The 20,856-nt window shown below is 48.9% G+C and overlaps 2 protein-coding genes across 5 annotated transcripts in view; one reads left to right on the forward strand and one right to left on the reverse strand.

Annotated features, from left to right (window-relative positions):
• Positions 1-277: 277 nt before the first annotated feature.
• On the forward strand, positions 278-6,227 carry Manf (mesencephalic astrocyte-derived neurotrophic factor). The gene is made up of 4 exons (XM_077689676.1): positions 278-655; positions 1,125-1,249; positions 4,411-4,552; positions 5,776-6,227. Exons 1-4 carry the CDS (start codon positions 547-549, stop codon positions 5,940-5,942), a joined length of 543 nt encoding a protein of 180 aa, XP_077545802.1. The 5' UTR covers positions 278-546; the 3' UTR covers positions 5,943-6,227.
• A 10,601-nt stretch (positions 6,228-16,828) lies between these two features.
• The window catches only part of LOC144158644 (uncharacterized), a 60,736-nt gene continuing 56,708 nt past the window's right edge, over positions 16,829-20,856 (reverse strand). For all 4 annotated transcript variants that reach the window (XM_077689679.1, XM_077689678.1, XM_077689680.1 and 1 more), the window contains one exon: positions 16,829-20,608. In XM_077689679.1, coding sequence (XP_077545805.1) covers positions 20,462-20,608 — 147 coding nt within the window. In that variant the 3' untranslated portion in view covers positions 16,829-20,461. The remainder of the gene's footprint in view (positions 20,609-20,856) is intronic.

A 20,856-nucleotide genomic window follows, 5' to 3' on the forward strand; every position in this document is an offset into this window, starting at 1 on the left:
TGCAAAAACAATAAAATTTATTAAAATTGTTTTGGTGAAACTACAGTGCTCTAAAAACATTATAGTAAAACAAAAGTTGGTACATTTTGAGTTGTACACTAGCGTTTTGGCGGAGACAAATGTAACTATTTTGAGTGAGTGTTTTTGCAACTTTGAAACATGCGTAAGATGGTGTCTGTTGCTTTTTAAAGAATAAACGTCAACTGACGTCACGGAAGCCCTTGATATGGACCAATCGCACGAGGCCAAATGTCCCTACAGGTCCTCAGCATACTCAGTAGGTGTCGCCTTCAAATTTTGCCGGATACGTGTCGAATTTTCATTCAAAGAAGTGCGTCCCCGCTCTTGACGCTGTCTGTAGTTTTGTTTCGGCCCACTTCGTCTCCGCCAGCGTGTACAGGACACGTCGCTTAGGTGGGTAGCTAAATACTCGAGCGTTTGCGGCATTTCGCCGTCGAGTCAAGTTTGGGGGTGCGAGCACCGTCGTCGGCGATCAGCGGCCCGTGGCGTCTTGAGTGATCGTGGACGGAAGAGAGTACAGTGACAATGCGATCCGCCGTCGAAGTACCCCTCTTCCTGGTGCTCTTCTCGGCGTGCCTACAGGCCTGCTTTCTCGTCGTGTTTGGGAAATCCCTTAAGGACGGCGACTGCGAAGGTAATTTTTCCCCTCCCTGAGGACTCGAATAAGTGCATGACGTTTCTCGCCATATCTTGTCACAACGTGGACGTTGCCGCCATGACCAGCCTTTTGTCAATTTAACACGTGAGCGTTCAACATGGCACAACCTAAGGGGTCCTGAAACCGCCGAACGCAGTACTCAAGTACTCAAACTCAACCTTGCTCAGTACTTGCGCAATGACCCCGGGTGAGATGACCACGTAGGGTCCTTCTGCAGTTTAGTTTCAGCTCGCCCGGCGAAAGCTAATAGCCGTTTCCCTTAATTTCAGTCTGCAGTGGTTTGCTAGTTAAACTTTATCTCGTTTTGGGAGCAAGTCTGAAAACTGTTCGTCTTCCGCCGACATGCTGTTTGAAGTGTACGGGGTAGGTTAGGGTCTTGAAGCGTTTTGCGAAGCTTGCATGTGGCAAGTCATATTTTCTCGCCTGTTTCACTTTCTGCGCGCAGTGTGCGTTGGCGTTCTCACGAAGCTGCACACCCAGCTCGAGGTGGAGGAGCGAAGCAATGAGGACTCCATCACGGCAGGCTTCACGGAGTTCTGCAAGACAGCCAAGGGACCCGAGCAGCGATTCGTAAGTCTCTCTCGCCTCGCGTCGTTTTCCCTTTGTCCTTTCGCCCCGGTGGCGCTTGTCATGGAGTTTTATGGATGGAGCCCTTTGTGTTTGCAGTCGGGTGGTTAATATGATTTTCTTGCGCCAAGGTGGTTGGGATGGCAAGATTCAGCATAGCTTTGGTTTGGGTGACTTGGTACACAGTGAAGTATCGAAGCGCAGCACAAGACGAGGGACAGAAACACGAATGATGACACACAGATTCAATTTCAAAATGTGATGACACAATCTATCTAGACATTCCTTTGAAGAACTACCTGAAGGTACTGAAAGCCTTATTTGGTCAATGGGTTGAAAATGCTCCAGTTTAGGTTCTAATCGGCGTTTTTGTCGTTGCGAGTGTCCGACAATATTACTGCGAGCAGTATTTGGTGTGGTCGTATGGTAACATTCGGGACAAACTTGTGTGCCTCGTAGGAAGGCTCGTAACTCGCCAGGTCGAATATTTATAGTGTGAGGATGTTGTTTCATTGCCATGGTAGTTTAGTAAGCACTGAGAAGCCTAAATACATGCCGTGCACTCCCTCCAGGAATATTCAGCTTCCTGGAGTATTCAATTTGCACTGAAATGTCTCTATTCATTGCCCAACTATGTAATGTAGGAGAGAGGACATACTAGGGAGGGGGGTAATTAGGTGCATGCTTTTTTTATCAGCGTCAAAGGCAGATGCCCAATGACAACCTCAACTATGACACTGGGCACGAGGACAAGGGTTCGATTCTTGGCCACGGCGGCCTCTTTTCTGATGGAGGCGAAAAGAAAAGATGCGCATGTGTACAAGATTTCGGCACACGTTAAAGATCCCCAGGTGGTCAAAATTAATCCGGAGCCCTCCACTACGGCGCGCCTCATCGCCTGCGTTGCATCGGCGCATTCAACCCCACAACCTGTCAAACCTCGATTAAGACGGCTAGTATTGGTGCGGAAACCAGTTTTGGGACAGTATGGTTGTCGGTGGAGTGGTTTGTTTACGGATGGTGAGTGCAAACATTGTTTCTAAACAGGCGTAACACCTGAAACGGCACCCCCTCCGGCTGTCTTTTTTAATGCGTAGCACCAAGAGCGCGGAAGAGGCTAAAATTGGGTCTCAAATCCAGTGAGGCCCGCATAGTGCAAAGTAGGGCCTCGCTATGGGTGGTGACTGGCTAAAGTCATGCCTTGAAAGTTGCACGAGCTTACTAGGAGTCTTGTTAACTGTATAATGTGCAAATTATGTGACCCACGTTCTCAAAGCATTTAGCCACTGTCTTCATTGTAATAAGTGCAGGTTGTTCTGAGGTGGAAGGGTCGTTTTACTGCCACTAGCATCTACCTCAGTCAGAGGTGCCAGTCATTACGGCAGAGCTTTTAGTGTTACTTTAGCCGAGATCTTTCGGAGCCCTGTTGCCATTGTGGAGGGAATAAGACTTGAGGCAAGCCAATGCTATTGTAAAATCTCGAACTCTGGTTCTAATGCAGTTATGGGGGAAGAAATAATTGTATGTCTCATCACTCAACGATAACCTTATCACTGCCGTGAGTTACGCTTGCTTATTATGAGCGGTGTATTTATGGTGGAGTTGTGAACAGCGAGAAGTTCCATCTGCCATCAGTATGCGAGCTTCTTTCTATGGGAGAAGTACGGTTTCATAATACAGCTGTAATTCAAGTTGTACAACCATCTCTGTACAAATTATACTATAATTGACCTCTCAGGCAACTGAATAACTGTGGGGTAGTTTCACTTAGTTTAGTATGATAGGTAGTATCAGCATCATTCCATGCTTTTCTGGTCATGAAACTACGGCCGAAGTTTTATTAAAAGACAAAACTGGCCGTTGGGGTGCCCCTGTCAGCAAGGGGGTTGCACCAGCCTTCAGCGGTGCTTGTTGGCCGGCTGTTTCTCCATCCGACAAAGCAGCTTGAGCTAGAGCTGCTCACGTGTGATGGCGGGCACTGATGATGATAATTGCATTGGTTCTGCGCTGATGATTATTAAGTTTCTCCAAGACATGCATACAGTAGCTCCCGTCCCATGAGTTTTGCAAGTGGGTTTACTTTTTGTGACCGCGCCCGTTTCTTGGGATGCGTCAGATATGCCGGCAGGGCTTCCGGGGAATGGCGCCTACTTGGTGCTTGGGCTTCCACGCTAGCCACAGAATGGCCACTTGCCATAAACAGAAAAGCATTGAAAGACATAGTACCCAGAGGTTTAGCGCAGATAATGTGAAGCTGTTTTAACTGGACACTAGGTTTGGTGGCCTGCTAAACAGGCTGTAGCAACCCCATGTTTGTCTGCTAGACTAAAACTAATACGTACTCATTAAGCTAATTCAAATTGCAAATTATAAAAAGCGTTGTTTAGTTGTTTGTTTAGCTATAAAGAGCGCTCATTTAGGCAGGGCCTTAGACCAAGGCACTAGTAAAAGAAATGGAAGTACCATCATAAGCCCATTTCATGATCAGACTTTTATGCAATAGACTTTTCTTTTGAGCTTTGCTGGTCATTGTGTGGTCAATGAATGGGCGCAGCTAAGTTTTTCTTGTGCTCTGGCGCTTGTATTTCCACTTTTATTTTATTTCTTTATAGAAGACCAACCAATGGTCATGAACAAACTTTGCTTAGGCCGCCTTTCAAAATTTCACCTCCTACTTGCATGTAACTTCAGGCTCTTTCAGTATCGATTGAGGCACTGGGGGCTATGTAGTCGTTGCTGTTACCTTCATCAACCACGGTGACCATCTTTGTTTTAGGTTAGTGCTTTTTACACCCACATATTAAGCTCTTTTACTAATGTCATGCTCGTACCATACCTGTTTTATCCACTAATACGACACTGAAAGACCATTGAGCAGAGTTTTGCTGCTTTTTGGCCCTGGCTGCCCTTGTGCCGTAAGCAGGCACATACTGTACACAATGCACATCTGTGGCGGAATTCTCAGTTTCACCCATTTCGTGCCTGTTTTCAAAGCGTGTATTTAGAACGAGCTCCGATTGGCTAAAAGCAGGCCTCGTGAGTGCAGCTACACCAATTGAAATGCACGCAACTTAGAATTCCACCCCGACCATCATTCCGAGTGGCCCCAATGGGAGCGCCGTTCCCCCAAAAAAGTGCGTCCTCTGGCCCGTTGTTGCGTGCAGTGCTACTACGTGGGCGGCCTGGAGGAGTCGGCGACCCGCATCGTGGGCGAGATGACCAAACCGTTCAGTTGGGGCATGCCCGCCCTCAAGGTGTGCGAGAAGCTCATGCTCAAGGACTCCCAGATCTGCGACCTCAGATACCGTACGTCTCTTTTTCTCTGCTCTTCCCGCCTGGTGGTGGCGGGCAAGTTGTGCTGGGAACCTGAAAATTTGAGTCCAAGCTAGCGGTAACTGCGCTTGGATGGTACCAAGGAAGGACAACGGAATGAAGCGCTCACTGTTGTCGCCCCGTCCGTGCGCTGCTTTCGCTAGCTTGCAATTATATTTAACCTGCTCAGATTTACACTTTGTTGGGGCCATCGGAACATGAGCTCGTGGGTGCCTGATTGAAGGGATAAAAACAGTGTGGCTCGTGGTACACAAGAGAGAGCACAACTTTCGTTGTGTCTGTTTCTTCGTTCTTGTGTTCCATGTGTTGCACTGTTTTTATCCCTTCGACCAAATATTTTCCCCATCTGTATGTTCCTTTTTTATTACTATTATTCAACGCTGTTAAGGTATGTGTGGCTTGCTACTTCTGCGTGGAAGTGGGCGTGGTGACATTTGCTCACTTTGTAAATGGTTAGTTCCTCTAGCAGCGTATACAGTGTGCAGTTACCGTATTTTCGTGCGTATAACGCACACCTATAATGCGAAAGTTTCAGTGGCAAAGTAGGGGTGCGAATAATACGTGAGGTATTTCCTTTAGTGCAGCTTCATGGCAATGCATGTTGTACCGTGAAGCTCCTACGCATGACTAAGTCTTCCATGCAGGGCGATTCCAGGTTAGATGGTTCAAAAAAATTCAAAAATGCTGCATCACAAACATGGATGGAAGCGAAGATGACCTCGTGTACAACAGTGACGACTGCAGCCCAAGTGATAGCTCTAGCGAGAGCAGTGACACAGAGTGAATTGTGACTTTCACCTTGCAGTCAGTGTATTCTACTTGCTTAATATACACTTATTTCGTCTTAGTCTGTGATGTGTTGCTTGAGCAGTAGCTTTGGTGCCTTTCCTGTATGAAATGTGCAAGCAATACACAAGGATTCCTTTTTTCTTTTTTTTTTTTTCTTTTTTTTTCCGGGCTGAAAGTGGGGATGCGGATTATATGCAGGGCGGGTTATACGCACGAAAATGCGGTACTAACACTGCATTTAGGTTGGGCCATTATGTGTGGGCATGAAACGGAGCAAGGAATGAACTGCAGATGCGTAGAGCGGAAGCGGGACCAGGCTTGAATCGAGTGTTAATCTTTTGGGAATGCATGCTGAGGGGGCGGGAAAGTGTGGTGGTGAGCGGCCTCCTCTTGTTTACCCCCTGCAGCGAAGGTGATCGACCTGAAGACGGTGGACCTGAAGAAGCTGAAGGTGAAGGACCTGAAGAAGATCCTCAGCGACTGGGACGAGGTGTGCGAGGGCTGCGTGGAGAAGTCGGACTTTGTCAAGAGGATAGAGGAGCTGAAGAAGGTGCACGTGCGCGAGGAACTCTGACCTCGGTGCGACGACCCCGCTGTACAGATCGACGACGGACACCCGAGGGACCCGGGCCGTGGTCCCCGTCTGCCGCCCTTGCTGGTCACCAGGCCCTTTTGCCTCCCATCACTGCGGTTTCTTTTTAGTTTGCTTTGGGTGGGGGTGGGCACGCGAACCCTCGGTTACGACATGCCTTGGGGACGGGGTGGGTAGGGCATCCTAATTTATCATTCTCTCGACATTGCTTATTTGTACAGAGCATTGAGTAAAACGGCAGTTCCTTTTTCATGTGTACGCACAAAAGACCGACGTCTCGTGTCATTTCCTGTGTTTGTGCTGCGGGCCCAAGGGTGCGGGTTCGACCCCGGCCGTTCTGGCTGCATTTCTGACAGAGGGAAAAAAGCGAAAATGCTAGTGTGTCAACACTTGTTTAAGTTCACCAGGTGGTGGAAATGAATCTGGAGTCGTCCACTACAGTGTGCCTCATAACCAAGATGTAGCTTGAGCACCATTAAATTTTATAATCAATAATTTCCTGCACTTTTACTCTCGTGCCTGTGGAATTACCTGGTCAGGGCCATATTCAGTAAGTGCTGAGCAAATAGTACGGGGTGGAGGATAGAAAATAGGAGGATCTCATTTGAGGTGTGCCGTTGACATAGCCACTTGCTCGGTGAGAGGAAGCCCTTAATTTTTTACTTCCTAGGGGAAGGTAAGGGGCTCACGGCAGGCTACACTTGTGTATGAAGCCCTTAAAAATGTGCAGCCTTGTACCACTTACTTTCCATCTCTGTTGTAATGACAGTATTTTGCTGCCCTTGTAAAGTAATGCTTGCCAGCCCCTGGCTGCCCATTGTGGGAAAAAAAATGCTTACGGTGCTACAGTGAAATTTTTGCTTCTGCAGAATAATTCCAGTTTGCTGTCGCCCAGCCATAGCAGTCAATGGAACAAAGTTCTTGATGCTGCGAGTCGTTTTTCGTGCGAGCCATTTGCTTCCTGGAGGAGTTCCTGCAAATTTATTTTACAGTTAGATAAAAATAACCCCAGCCATCTAACATTTTTTATCTATGCTGCTTGTTTTCACCAAGAACATGGGCATACTGCACCACCCATAAACAACCTCAGAGATGTGCACTCTAGTAATGGGCAGACACCATTGTTTGGTGGTGGTAACGATGGAGCTGGCTGCTCCATGACAAGACCTCAGCCTGCTTTGCCCAGATGGAGCCGCAGCCAATCCATATTCACTCGAGGCCACCTACTTAGTGACGTACATCTAGGGCTCTGTTTTTGTCGTTTATTTTTTGTGTAATCCAGAGGGGGTTTTCCAGGGTTTATTTTGTTAGTGTTAGGTGTTTATCAAAGCTTTTTCTTGTAAGTCCCCAGTTCTTTGAAGTTGGGTATTTAAATTTGCTGCATTGCTGGTACTCCAAATCCTTAGCTGAAAGTATATTGTGAGCATAGGGGCGTTATTCGCAGACATTCGTGGCTGTACACATCACCACCATCACGTGGACTGTGAACACCAAGGGGTGCCTTCCCACTTCCCGTGTTACTCATATACACGGTTTACAGAGCGGCAGCCTGAGCGCAGCCATGTTGTACGATGTGACGACGCTCTGCACTTTTGGCCTTCAACGGGCTGGGGCACATTGGCCAGTGCCGGAGTGGCTTTATAGGTAAATTGCGCAATTATTTTGTACTGTCACTGCAAATTAGGACTTACGGGACGGCTAGATAGTGTGTGCCAACCTTCAGAGACTCTGAGCCCCGAAAAATGGCCCATGAAGCTTATTACAGTGCCGTTCCGACTGGCACCCATCGCCAAACACCTGTCCACGTATTTCGTAGCTGTTTGGCGGCACTTTATTTCTACGTATGCAGCAACCATGTACACCAGGGGTGACAACCTGCTGCCAGCGGAACTCCCCTCAGAACCCCCCTGCCCTTGCCACTTCTGAAGGCTGACATGGCAATGCAGACTTAAATGGGGTTAGACAGGAACAAAGCAAGATCTCGCTTCCAGTCTTCACACTTATCCAGATAATGCCTTCACTTCCTTTCCTTGCGCATGTCCAAAAAAAGCCCCTTCTCCCGCTCCTATTTGCCGTCCGGCCCTTGCTGTGTCAGCTTCGGGCACACAGCAAGGGCCGGCCCTCCGCCTGAAAATGTTGCCGACCTCTGATATAAATGAAACTGCTTTGAGCCGCTGGTTGCTAAACTCTTATCTCGTGAGCATGTGCGAATTCGTTTGCACATGGATTATTACCAGAGTTGGAAATAACGTTGAAGCTGCAGCGTCCGGTTCAAGGCAGCCGCATCTTCGGCTTAGCTCTGGTGTTGCGCCAACGTGCAGAATACAGGCCTGCAGTGCAACGAAACACGGGCAGTGCTTACTGAAACCAGGTTTCTGCGGTCGTCACGAGTAGGAAGGATGGGTTAGCGGCAGTGCTCTGGGGATGCTGGCGGTGCGATGAAAGGCTTTTCAGCCACTTTAAGTAATGTGAGACCAGACATTCCACGCCGTGTCAAAGCTGATATGTGCTAGCGAAACCAGAAAAGAATCTGGGAGTCGCCACTCCGACCGGCTATAGCTTAAAACAGCCAGGCTAACTCGTTTCGTCGTGACGATATGCAGGCAACTAGTAAACGCAACAGGATACCGTATTTCCACAGTTCTAACGCGCCTCCGATTGTAACGCGCAATAAAGTTTGCTTATAAAAATTTGAAAAATAATTTGACACCGTACCTACCATGCTGATATAAAGGACATGACACCACGTGCCTGGCAGAAGACATTTTATTTGATGTACACAACTGTGGCACTAAAAATACCTTGAGCTTCATAAAGATGCTTATCCAGTTCCTGCGAGCATTAAAACTAAAGCCAGGAACATTGGAAGACGATTTCGGTTTTGAGCCCGATTGCAACGTGCACACAAATTTCAAGGGTACTTTTGGCGAAATAAGGTGCGCGTTAGAATCGTGCAAATATGGTACATGCTTTAGAACAAGTGTGCCGAGTCAGATTGGTGTGCACTACACATTGCTTGCCGACAGCCTCCCGGTATGGTCTAAAAAAGCCACCTTTGGAACAAAATTCTTCCGTTGGAGAATGGCGATCGATTGAAGCCCGGTCTCCGTGTTGCGCTCGCAGTGCAGTGCGGAAAGCGGTGCATTGCGAAGGGCCGGAAACGCACACAGTCTTTGGGAAGCTGCGGTCAGTGAGGCTCGCATGGCGATTTGTCTCGCACCTCGAGGTCCCGATCTCAATTACTTCATCCGACTATGGCGCAAGTTTTCCCCGTGACTTCCACATTTTTCGATAGCGCAAGGTTGTGGCCATTACTGCACCGTGACAATGGTGGTTACGTGACGAAGGTGATTATAATCCCTAGAAGAGAGAAGGGCATCTTGCCGATAAGTCTGAAGTATATTTGGAAACTCCTAAACCTTGCCTCCAATAGAAAGCTGTAATTTGGACGTCCTACGACCTCGGCCCACCAAGAGACACACTGGGTAATTTTCCTGCATGTCCTGGAACCCACACTAGCCTAACCTCACAAAGCTGGTGAGGAACAAATGACCGGAATGTGCGGATAATTGAAGAATCTTTTTTCGAATGTTAATGTGGTACATCCAGAGAGGGAGTCAGTCAGAAAGAATTACCGCATCCGAAAATCTATGCTGAATTCTTTGAACAGCCATAATAGTATTGCAAATAATTTCGCCTGGAAAATAGGACTATAATAAGGTAACCTAATTGAAAAGGACCGATAGAAACGAAGGACTGAGAAAATATTCTGACCCCAGCCTTCTCGTCACTTTGTGAGGCATCAGTAGCAATGACGATACGCGAATGAAGGGTGGTCAAATAACCCTTCAACAAACCAGTGAAGAATCAGGCCGGCAACATCTTTGCATTCGGGGGAAGAAAATATTAAAAACTAATTTCCACATGACAGACTTATGCAAAGAGGGGGACACGAAACAGGCCTGCATGAAGTGGCTGAAGCCATGACTGTACGAGGTCCAGCTGGGGGCGCTGGAACCGGGGCCACTGAATGCCCTCAAAAGGTCAGGCATCAGAAGAAAAATGAACTGTGCGTCGTGCACTGTGGGCTCAAACAATCTGAGAAAGGTTAATACGGTCTGTAATTGAAACCTGTACTTCAGAGGAGGAGATCGTGCATCAAGGTGTAAAATAGAATGAGCCACATATTTTGGTAATCCCAAGTAAAATCGCAAAGTCATTCTCTCAACCAGAAATGGACTACCAGAAAATGGACTACAGCCAAACTCTAATACTGGGCGAACATGACACCGACAAATCATTTACAGTGCGTCTCTACGAAACCCTAATTTGTGGTTACAGTGCCTGTGGAGCACGCCTGCAGCTGTTTCTCCTTTAGCAGCAACATATCTTTAATATGAGGGTGCCATTTAAGCTTGTCATCATAAATGATACTGAGATATTTAATTTCTGTAACTTGAGGTATGGATTGCTGTTGGTACAATGGGCATAGTGATATGGGGATCGTAACCTGAAATACTAGAACAGCACATTTTCCAACATTAAGCGATAAATGAAACGATAAATGAGGGCGACCAGATTGCATGCTTTTTAATCATTGATACAAGTCATGAAAGTCTCTGCCCAATGAGTAAAAAGCAATATCATCGGCATAAATGTAAGTTGATATAGTACCATCTATAATCGGAGTTGATCTGAGAAGAATGTTAAAAAATTCCCCGCATTTCCCCGAGGGGAAGAATGTAAAAGTGCGAATGCACGAGTTGAATTTGCGCGGTTCGGTAATGTTCGCGAAAGAGAGATCACACACACACACACAACTACAAAGAAAGAAAGATGCATTTATTCACCGACACCTATTTGTGTTGTCGTTGTACTTGATTGCTAGAGCGGATCTCAGCTTTGAAATTTCGTGTCAGTACTCCTTTAAGCGGGTGCATTAGCCCTTCTCACGCCCGATTCCTGGCCAATCCCCCACGTGGGTATGTGCCATGTCAGCGGCCAGGCAGCGCGCGCCCATCTCCCCCGTTGCCAAGGAAGACGAGGAGATTCCTGGCCAATCCCCCACGTGGGTATGTGCCATGTCAGCGGCCAGGCAGCGCGTGCCCATCTCCCCCCGTTGCCAAGGAAGACGAGGAGCGCGTGCACCCGCAGCTGTTGCTATGCGGACGGCGGCGGACGCTTCAGGCTCGCTTAAGAAGTGCATTCGCACTTAAAAGAACTGGAGAAAGAACTGACCCCTGAGGAACCCCATGGAATTGTTGATATTGCAAAGATGATTAGCCATCTTTGGAACCAAACAATGTCCTTCAAGTTAAAATCGCACCAATCCAGGACTGAATGTATATTGAAATTTTGTTACTTCCGATGTCAACATGAGCCTTCCAAGTAGAATTCCCACGTCTGAAGCCAATTTCAGTGGAGCTTAAAATACTGTTGCTTTCGAGAAACCGCATAAGGCGATCGTGTACGTAGTATCTCCTTGACGAGCTTTACCAAATTGCTAGTTAAGGAAGTAGGCCTGATGTTATCTGGGACATAACTGAAACATTCGTTTTTCAGCAATGGCACTATCTTAGTAAGTCTCCATTCCAGAGGTAGTCAGCTATTTTTCAGCAATGTATTTACTACGTTCAGTAAATCTTTACGCGATTCTGCAAATAAAAACTAATGCCATCTGGCCTGTGGGGCAGCCACAGACAGCTGTGAAACGACGGCAGCCAATTAGGGCATTGTTACAGAGTTGAAGACAACATTAGAAAGTTCTCTGATTAAAGGAGCGGAAGAAACAGAAGCAAAGCGAGATTTAAGTTCCTGTGCAATTTGTTCAAGCGCTTCAATAGGCTCCTATGTTGACTGAACCACTGAATATTCATTGTACAGCTCTTGTAACACCTTTCTTGGGAGAAAAAACTTACATAGCAATCGCCTATTCTTTGGCTTTGAAAGAGCGGCAAACTTCTGGGTGTTATGGACTTTTTTTTCTTTAGCCACTATCCGTTTGAATATGCCGGCTGCAAATCCGTAATTGGTCCTGTTAGACGGGCATTAGTTTCTAAGAACTTCCTTCCAAGCCGCCTGCCTCTGACTTTATGTGAGTGCGCAATCTTCATTCCACCACGGGCTATTGCCATCTTTTTGGGAAGAGATAATGAATTGAGAAGTCTTAGCAGCATCCCAAAGGATGGATGTAACTTGAACTGCCCTGCGTTCCTCATTACCAGATGGAATTGATTGAAGTGATACCTTTACTTTGCTTTGCATATGGTGTAGCTTGGTCGGCTGAACCATATGAGAATGGAAAATTGGGCTATTTGGTACATTGCAAAAAGGAAAAATGTGCACAAAACGAGGACCTAGAGGGGACACTATCTCAAATACAATGGGAATGTGGCCACTACTTCTAGTGTGATCCAAAGTAGACCCCGAAGAGATATTGCCGGAGTTAGAAAAAGTCAAGTCTGTGACTGAGGTACTCTTCCAACGAAAAAATGTTGCCGAACCAGAGTTATAACAATGCATATTGTTATCATTCATTCATCCACTTAGCCGCCTACCACATGAATCTTTGCGGAACCCCCACGAGACATGGTGTGAATTAAAATAACTGCAAATAATTACGAGCTTCTCACACGATGACAAAACAGCATCGAGAAAAGAGGAGGAAATGACGCCTTCCGAAAAACTGGAGCTGACGAGAGAAAATGCAAAACACCAAGAAAGGCTAAATGTAACTGCTAGAATTTCCTAATCTACGGATATGAATTGAAATGACATAAGGGCTGTATGGCAAAATTTCGATGATACAAGAATTACCGTATAATGTGGAATATAGGTAGACCCCCTTGCCTTGTAGCCGAAAAAAGCAAAAAAAAAAAAATTAGGTACCAACCATTGTTTTATTGAGACTATAACTTGTTTCGTCTCAGATTACTCATTTAAAACTGTCTGAAGTATCGTCGGATAACTGCTTCTGGCTCGCTGTCGCCCACAGAGCAGGTTGTCTTCGGTGCAGTCCAGGGAATTGCTTATGTAGCACTTCTTAAACACTCGCAAGACCATGTCATTGTGAAGTGAGCGCAAAGCATGGGACACCCGTGTGCAGACCAGAGCGACAGCCAGTCTGTGCTGGCAGTCAGCAAACATCTTGGGGTATCCATTTGTAGAGACATCGCATGACGCTAGCGGACAAAATTTGCCCCTTTGTACAGCAGCACAGGTGCATAGAGCAGCGCCCATGAAACGAGGTCTTCTGAGCATTGCATACCAAGAGCTGCCCCTTCAGCTAACGCCGCTGTCGCAAGGCAGACACGTCATTGGCCTTGGAAAACCCCCAACTTTTCTGTAAAATCTCGACCTATATTCTGCATTATACGGTAACCATGCATCCAACTCTAGTTAGTCGGTCTGAGCGAAATATTCGATAATTCTGGAAATTAAATGGCCGGCACAAAGACAGCCAGGTTTCCTGCAGTACCAAAACATCTGGCTGTGCTTTGGAGACCATGAAGTCAAGGTCTGTGAGAGCTGAAATGACAGAGCAGCAATTCTGACGTAGTATCCGAAGCGACAATGGAAAATTGATGGCCACCATTGCTGCCTCCAAAATGTTGTGTGTTTTGGGAACACCTTAACGTTCCTTTGCTTTTTGTTTTGGGGAGGATTGTAGTGAATCCGCTGATGGAGATTCAGTTATTTTAAACGGAACTGTTTGATACTCCATGTCCGCTGAAGAGTTCACAGTATTGGCACTATAGGTTTGTTGCCAGGACTAATATTAGAGGATTGACGAAAATAGGGCTTTCGAGGTACGACTTTGGAGGAAATAGGATCACGTCCAGAGCAGGACTGAGGTGAAAAGTGCACACTATTGGGGGAGAGGATGGTGAGTGCTGGCTGTGCTCTGGAAGTTCAGGAGACTGCAGGGCTGTAGAGATGAAAATGGGTGGATGATTCCGGGAGACCAGACTCACCCAAAGGGTGCTGGTTCAGTGACCCAGCCGAATTTAGAACTGGACCCGCCAGTTGAGTCGCTTTGTACGGCTCCGCCACACAATGGAGACAGTCTGAGATACATGGGCTGTATGAGCAGCCAAGAGTTCTGCCATGGCATGCACATACATTTTAGCCTGGCTTTTTTCCATTGCAGACGCGATGATTTCAGCAGGAGATGAACCAACAAGAGTAGAGCCACGGGCAGCTATAGACCGAGGCATAGGCGGACGATGTTTCTCTAACTACTGCCATCGCCTCACTCCATGTGCACCGGCGTTTATCACTTCAAGGGCCACATGAAAGGTAACTTGACAGATTCGTCATCATTGTCTTCGGCGCGCCTATGGTCCCGAGAATAAAAGGGACCGTAGCGCACCGGTTGGTACACGACGATGACGACGAAGGCGGGAGCTCCTGATGCAGTGTAAGCTCACGTGAAAGCCTGAACGATGCCTGGCGGTTGCTGCAAGGCACGTGCTCACGCACGCTCATTTTTTTAACAGTGGAGCTGTTGCTACTACCATGGCCGTTCGCCGTTGCCGGGAAAAAATATCAAGAAAATGCCGAGCGCTCGTGAGCGCGTGCCTCGCAGCAACCGTCGAGTCCCTGGCACTGCACGTGCAATCGCTAAAAAAAAAAAAAAAAACAAAAAAAAACCCCACGCGCTGATGCTAAAGTTGAAAAGACACTGTGCTTGGGAAAGTCCACCTTGGCTGCCTCATTCTCTAAAAGCCATTATAAATAATTGGAGACATGGCTACGAATGTGCCACTCCTTCCCGAGACGACTTGCAGATCCTGCCATTGCTGCCTCGGGTCGATAACGAAGAGCTGGTGGAAGTCTACAATGCCGAGGATGTATCCACCATTCGCCGCGAAGATAAACGACGATTACTAGCATCGCAAACTATGGGAATAAACAATGATACTGAAACTTAACTGTGTGTCCGGCAATGCTTACCTACAACAGCTTTGCCATTTGTCTTATGCATGAGTGCAGGCTTCGGTGAACTTTTTCTTGCTAAAGCCACTGTGCGAAGGTCGTGCCCGGCACCTCACGCCAGGGACGCCGGGCAGTTGCCGCAAGGCACGACGTGCTCACGTGTGATAGGGTTTTTCTGTCTACGCCGGACAGGTTTTTGTGTCGGCCTAAATAGCTCTGCTGTTAAAAACGTGGCTCTTGGATAGCGAGCAACTTTGACAAACAATCACTAATCTTAATAGAATCAGCATTCTGAACCACACGCCGCATTTCAAGTAGCACCGTCCGAGATGATTACACAGGCACTGTGGCATTTTTGTTCCGCTTGTCGCTCCTGGGCGTAGTTCTCACAACGCTCGTCATCTTTCAATACTGCCACCCCGACTACCTCTTCGAGCCACCATACCCAGCGTTACATCCGTGGTGTGCGCATGTTTCACTGTACTTGCTGGTGCATTAAAGTGCTCCTGTTGCACACTTTCCAGCACATTCTTTGGGTACGAGCTGGCAGAGGCTCCACCACTTTGAGCCTACAGTGAACTGCTGCGGCAGCAGCCGGTATTTGCGGAAAGCAGCAAGTCATCTGGTGGTTTTGTGCGAAACCCAGGATGCTCGTTCCCTTGGCAGTCGTGGACGAGCGGCCAGCACCCAGCAGCACTTTCAGCCAAGGAGCAGCAGCACCCTCTCAAAAAGCCGTCAGAAAGGCAAATGAAATTTTGCTGTAATAAGTCAATAAACCGACAATGCATCACTGGGTACAATTCTCGCTTGTGCGACATTTTATCCAGCCAAAAATCTTATGTGCCCCCCTGAGGCAAAAAATTTGGCATGTTGAACAGTGGATGGCCCCAAAATTTCATGTGTGCATGGAACATAGGTGCTGGAGGGATGAAGAACACAGCAGAAAAATGGGACACAGTGTTCTTGCCGTGTCCTCTATCCCAACCAGCAATTTTTATCGCAACGAAAAACCAACTCGCCCAACATGGCTTTCAAATGCAAGCAGGCCAAGAGAAAAAGCAAAAAATTAGACCCAGTTTCATCCAGTGTGAAATCTGATATAACAATAAAGTTGTGGATCCTGAACATCAACGGCACTCGTGGGAAAAGGCAGCGCCGTAGCCGCGGAAATTCTACAGTTTGCACAAGGGAATGGGCCGCTGAACGTCAGCAGTAGCTGGTTCCCTCCTAGAACCCTGCCTGCAAAACCACTGTGCCCTCCATCGGTTGGTCTGGGTACAGGCTTCTGCAAGGCCACCTGTGTGACGCACGACCTACAGCAGACTTACGAAATGGCTCACCTAGGTACAACAGCAAAATGAGCCCGAGCATCTAGTAGCTCCCCGAAGCACACACTCCTCATGGCTCCATAGTGCTACGGGAAGCTGCCAGTTTGCCCAGTGTCAGTCGCAGCAGTCATTCTTTCTACGTAGAGGAGACACCTAAAGTGCCATAATTGGAACCTACCATTCACTGTCCTTGCGTGTGGGGCTCTGTTGGCAAGATTACCTCATTTACCACGAAAGACGCCACCGAGCAAAACTTCACAGTGGCCCAGTTGGCAGCCTTTTTTAAAAACCGTGCGTGGAGTCCCTGGAAGCAACTGGTGTCTCAAAATGTGTTTGGCAAGCGGCCATACTGGCCACACAACTGAACGAAAAGGCATTCACCAAGAACACGAGAATGCTTCGCATTTTAAAACTGTCCCAAGGCTTGCAGTCTACTCTTTGAGGCGATTAGACCAACAGCTCATGCTTTCTTTAGAGACGTGTTCCCCGGTCTCTTGCACCCACTTACCAGCCTGCGAACATGCAGGGCAGTGTCTGGTCACCCTCCACTGAAGCACCCATGGGAAGTGTAGGGAGACTGTATGATAAAATAGCCACACAAGGTTGAAGAAAGTAGCCTCGTTTATTTACAGCTTTGGGGAAAGGAGGAAGAACACAAGTCGCAGAACTCCAGGTTTGCAACGGAAGACCCCCCGCCCTCCCCTTCCACAAACACAATCTCGGGAGAGACCTGGTGCAACAATGCCAGATTACAGCAGCAGTCTTGCTCTTCGCATGCCAATGCTTCACAAACCACCAGCATAGCCTGTACATGCTTTAACATCAAGTTTTATCAAACAATTTTCTTTTTCAGTAAACCGTACAGCACCCTATGGGGACGGGGGAAGAGGGGGGGGAACCACTGCAGACCTGAGCAGGAGGGCCAGGGATGATCCCAGGGTAATAAAATAAGTTATCACACAATCTCCCCGTCGTCGTTGGTTTCACGTGTCCTATACAATGGGAGAGGAAGGGTCATTAAAAACAAAGAAGAGGCAATCGAGGAAAATGTGTCGGGAGTGCCCCCCCTCGCAGTCAAATTGTGCCTCCAGTGGCGGGCTCTAAAAAGAAGGGACCACTTGGCAACACATGGAAAAGAAATGATAAAAGCAACCAGCGTCTCGGAGCTCGCACCACTGTCATCGGAATGGGACCAGAGCAGCTCACATCGCAGCTATAACGGAAGAATAAAAACGCAGTTCCCAGCTCGAACCCCGGTGGTGGTTTGCCACCATGGTTAAAAAACTGTAGAATGTGATACAACCACAATACTGTCTCTGTGCGCCTTAAGGGTGAGAGTGCTATGCTGACCCGCAAACAAACATTTCTCGTCACTGAGGCGCTGGCGCAACGCCAAGCATGAACTTTATTACAACGCAACGATATATCCACAGTTTCAAAACCGTGTAACGTACCTTTACATTCTTGACGCGCCTTGATGTACAATTACTGAGGGGACGAACTTATTTAATGAAGTGGACAAGCATAAAAAGTCAACCGAAAGAAATCTACGCAGTTTATGCTGGGCACTTGTAATGAAAAGGGCACACAGTGTGGTGGTGCATATGTGCTTTGCCTTGAAACGGGAAAACAAGCGCGTGCGGCGCTTGTCAAAAACTAAAAAAACCCCTGAGCAACGCACAAGTTCCTCCCACCATTGTACGCATCACAACAGCCACTATCTACAACGCTTGCAACCACCCAGCTTACATCAACCGAGACGTAAAAAGAAGGAGAAAAAAAAGAAACCCAATGCAACTAACTGCCCCCCTCGTGGAGCCACAATAATTACAGACGCTGTGCTCCAGTCCCATCCGACCAGTCCAGCTGGCGTACACAACTAAAACCACATACATCCTGTACAAGTTTTGTCACCTGAAAAACACCAACGTAACATGGGGTGGCACGAGGCAATATGCTTTTTCCCTTTCCCCATCCCCGCATGTAGTGGCAATAACTGCAGAACCGCGCACGCAACAGCGACAGCACCACGAAGACCGGGGACTTCATCCGTGCCGGCCGGTGCCAGCGAACGCAGGGTTCACAGTTTATGTACAGTATTTACAGAGGCATGCCACACATTCACACCCACAGGGAGACACATGCCGCAAGTAGTGTACAGAGAGGCTGGGAGACACCACGGGGGTGAGAGAGAGGGACTGCCGGTGTCGCTCGATCGGGGGCCCACTGAAACTCCGAAACCCCGTCCCCGCTTCCCAAACGTACTGTTCATGCAGCTCGTATAGCCGGCGCGAAAAAACGGAAAATGCGGGCGAAGAATGCAGCGCAGTCAAATCTTTGGCGTCAAACGCAGCTCAATTCTGCATCGCAAACACAAATGAACAGGCCGAGTGAACATGAAAAATTGGGTCTTGAACAGGTCCAGTGATCATTAAAAATTGGGGCTTCCAAATGCGGTAACAAGACAATGCACGACAGGGCATGTTAGCTAAATTTCAGCTACAAAATTGCTGCTTATGCTAGTGACCTACAGTTCCAAGACGTTAGAGAGTATAAAATGTGCACCAAGTTTCTGGTCGCGCTTGTGCATTGAACAAAGCATGCTAGAAAGAAAAAAAAAGGGGGGGGGGGGGGGGGGGTGAACAACAAAGAATGTCCTGCATCGTTGAGTAACCAAGCACCACTGCAGCAAGGAGGACAGCCTGCCTCGTGAAATCCAAACTACAGAGTGCAGCGGCAAGCTAAAGCAGGCCCCCATCCCTCTGTTCGAGCAACACCGACAGTCCACGGACAAAGACGTGTTGGGATATGCCAGCAGCTATGTATAGCTATGTACAAGATGGATGTGTGACACCAGACGGGTGAGAGCAGGGCCGGGTATGTGGTGGCGGCAAACACACACCCGCAACATGCAACATCGCAAAGAAACCGGCTGGGACGCTGCAAGCGAGGCAACACGAGGGACCGTACTCTTGCAGAACCGCCAAACCGCAGCCAGGATGTGCAACTCTGGTTGAAAATGCTCAAGAGAGCGGCCACTCGTAACGGCTGCTGTCGGCTAATAGCGCGGCCACTGGCGTGCACTCGAAGAATCGACGCAACTGTGGAGATGCCATTCGCCAGCATTTACAACCAGACGTGCACGGCGTCCGGACAGATGCCGCTGCGTACTGCGCACGCATAAAGGACAAGGCTGCACACCCTACGTCCCTTTCAAATAGGCACAGCGAAGAAGCTATGTGCAAAAGGAGAAGAAGACAGGAGAAGCGACAACTGGGGACTAGTTTGGTTAACCGGGGGCCAGATGTGGTGGGATGGCGCACACTCTCGCAACTGTATGTACACGGAGACACCTGCACGGGTGGGGCCTCTGCCCCCTGCATGTTACCGGGGTCTACCACTGAAGACAGTGGCCAAGATCCTCAGCACTGTAAACAGTGTCCAAAGGGGCGCCTGGCTTCAAACCGGAAAATGAGGCAGCCACCCACAACTGCACGCAGGCAGAGCACTGAAGAGAGATGAGAGGTGTCCACGCACTCGGGGCCCAAACTCTTGCCAGTCCATTTCCAACAGTGCCCAGATGAGGCGAGCCGCACTCCGGCAAACAGGCTACTGCCACAGCAGCAGTCAGAGTCTCCTGCGACGACACGTTTCCTCACACCAGTTGGAGGCAGGCTGGGCAGCAAGGGTGACGCACACTGATGGCAGGAGCAGAGCAGGAAAAGAGAAGATGTGGGCAGGGGGAGGAGGAAGCTATGGTACAACACGAGCGCCCTGCACTGCGCAGGGGAAGGTGCGGGGCATCACCGGCCAACAACGTGGTCGTGGGCCTCCTCCCCTATGTACACGGCAGGCTTGCCAAGAAGCCGCCCTTCTGGATGGATGGACGACGCACTTCTGGGCCACCCTCCTCCCTGTGTCCCCCCGCACATGCGTATTCCAGGGAGGAGCTGGAGAGTCCCCACTCCCCGTCCACCGGAGCAGCCGGGTGTCTCATCGTTCCGAGCGTCCTCTCGCCCCGACGAGGTGCCCTGCGCAGCGTCACACACAACGCGCACCGCCGTCACACCTCGGCCCACCGGGGAGACGGGCTGTGCTTTTCCTGCAGAGCAGGAGGGGGCCACCGTTCCCGTCACTGGAGGTCATTTCGACACCGGGGTGGTTCATCCACCACTTTCCACCGTTCAACACCAGTCACGCACTTGTCCGAGTCCAGTCTGACCACTGTGATGTCGCCTAGCTGTGGTGGAAGTACCCCGGCGGGGGTCGATGTGCAGGTGGGAGGCCCGGGTGAGGCGGTGGCGGTGGCGGTGCCCCACCCAGGAGCGCAGCTGGCAGCAGGGGTGGCCGCAGGGCTGTCAGCGGTGGGCCGAAGGGGCTCACCTGCACCGAGCGAAGGACACCGTGTCACATCCACCCATACCCTCGCTGCTGCAATGCCTCGTCTACCACCCAACATGCGTGTGCGCACTGGTGCCCCCCACATGCACTGGTCTTCTCACATTACCACCTACACCCCTCACGCAACTGTTGATTGATTGTACGGTTTAATGCGCCGACGCAATGCAGGCGATGAGGTGCGCCGTAGTGGAGGGCTCTGGTTTAATTTTGACCACCTGGGAATCTTTAAC

Source organism: Haemaphysalis longicornis, unplaced genomic scaffold (genome assembly GCF_048455015.1).
Source record: "Haemaphysalis longicornis isolate Haplotype H1 unplaced genomic scaffold, Haemaphysalis longicornis Haplotype H1 scaffold_10, whole genome shotgun sequence".
Lineage (NCBI taxonomy): Eukaryota > Metazoa > Arthropoda > Arachnida > Ixodida > Ixodidae > Haemaphysalis > Haemaphysalis longicornis.

Coding starts and splice junctions, on each gene's coding strand:
- Manf (XM_077689676.1), top strand. CDS start 547: ATGCGATCCGCCGTCGAAGTACCCCTCTTCCTGGTGCTCTTCTCGGCG. Junction 656..1,124: donor TAAGGACGGCGACTGCGAAG/GTAATTTTTCCC, acceptor TTCTGCGCGCAG/TGTGCGTTGGCGTTCTCACG. Junction 1,250..4,410: donor AGGGACCCGAGCAGCGATTC/GTAAGTCTCTCT, acceptor TGTTGCGTGCAG/TGCTACTACGTGGGCGGCCT.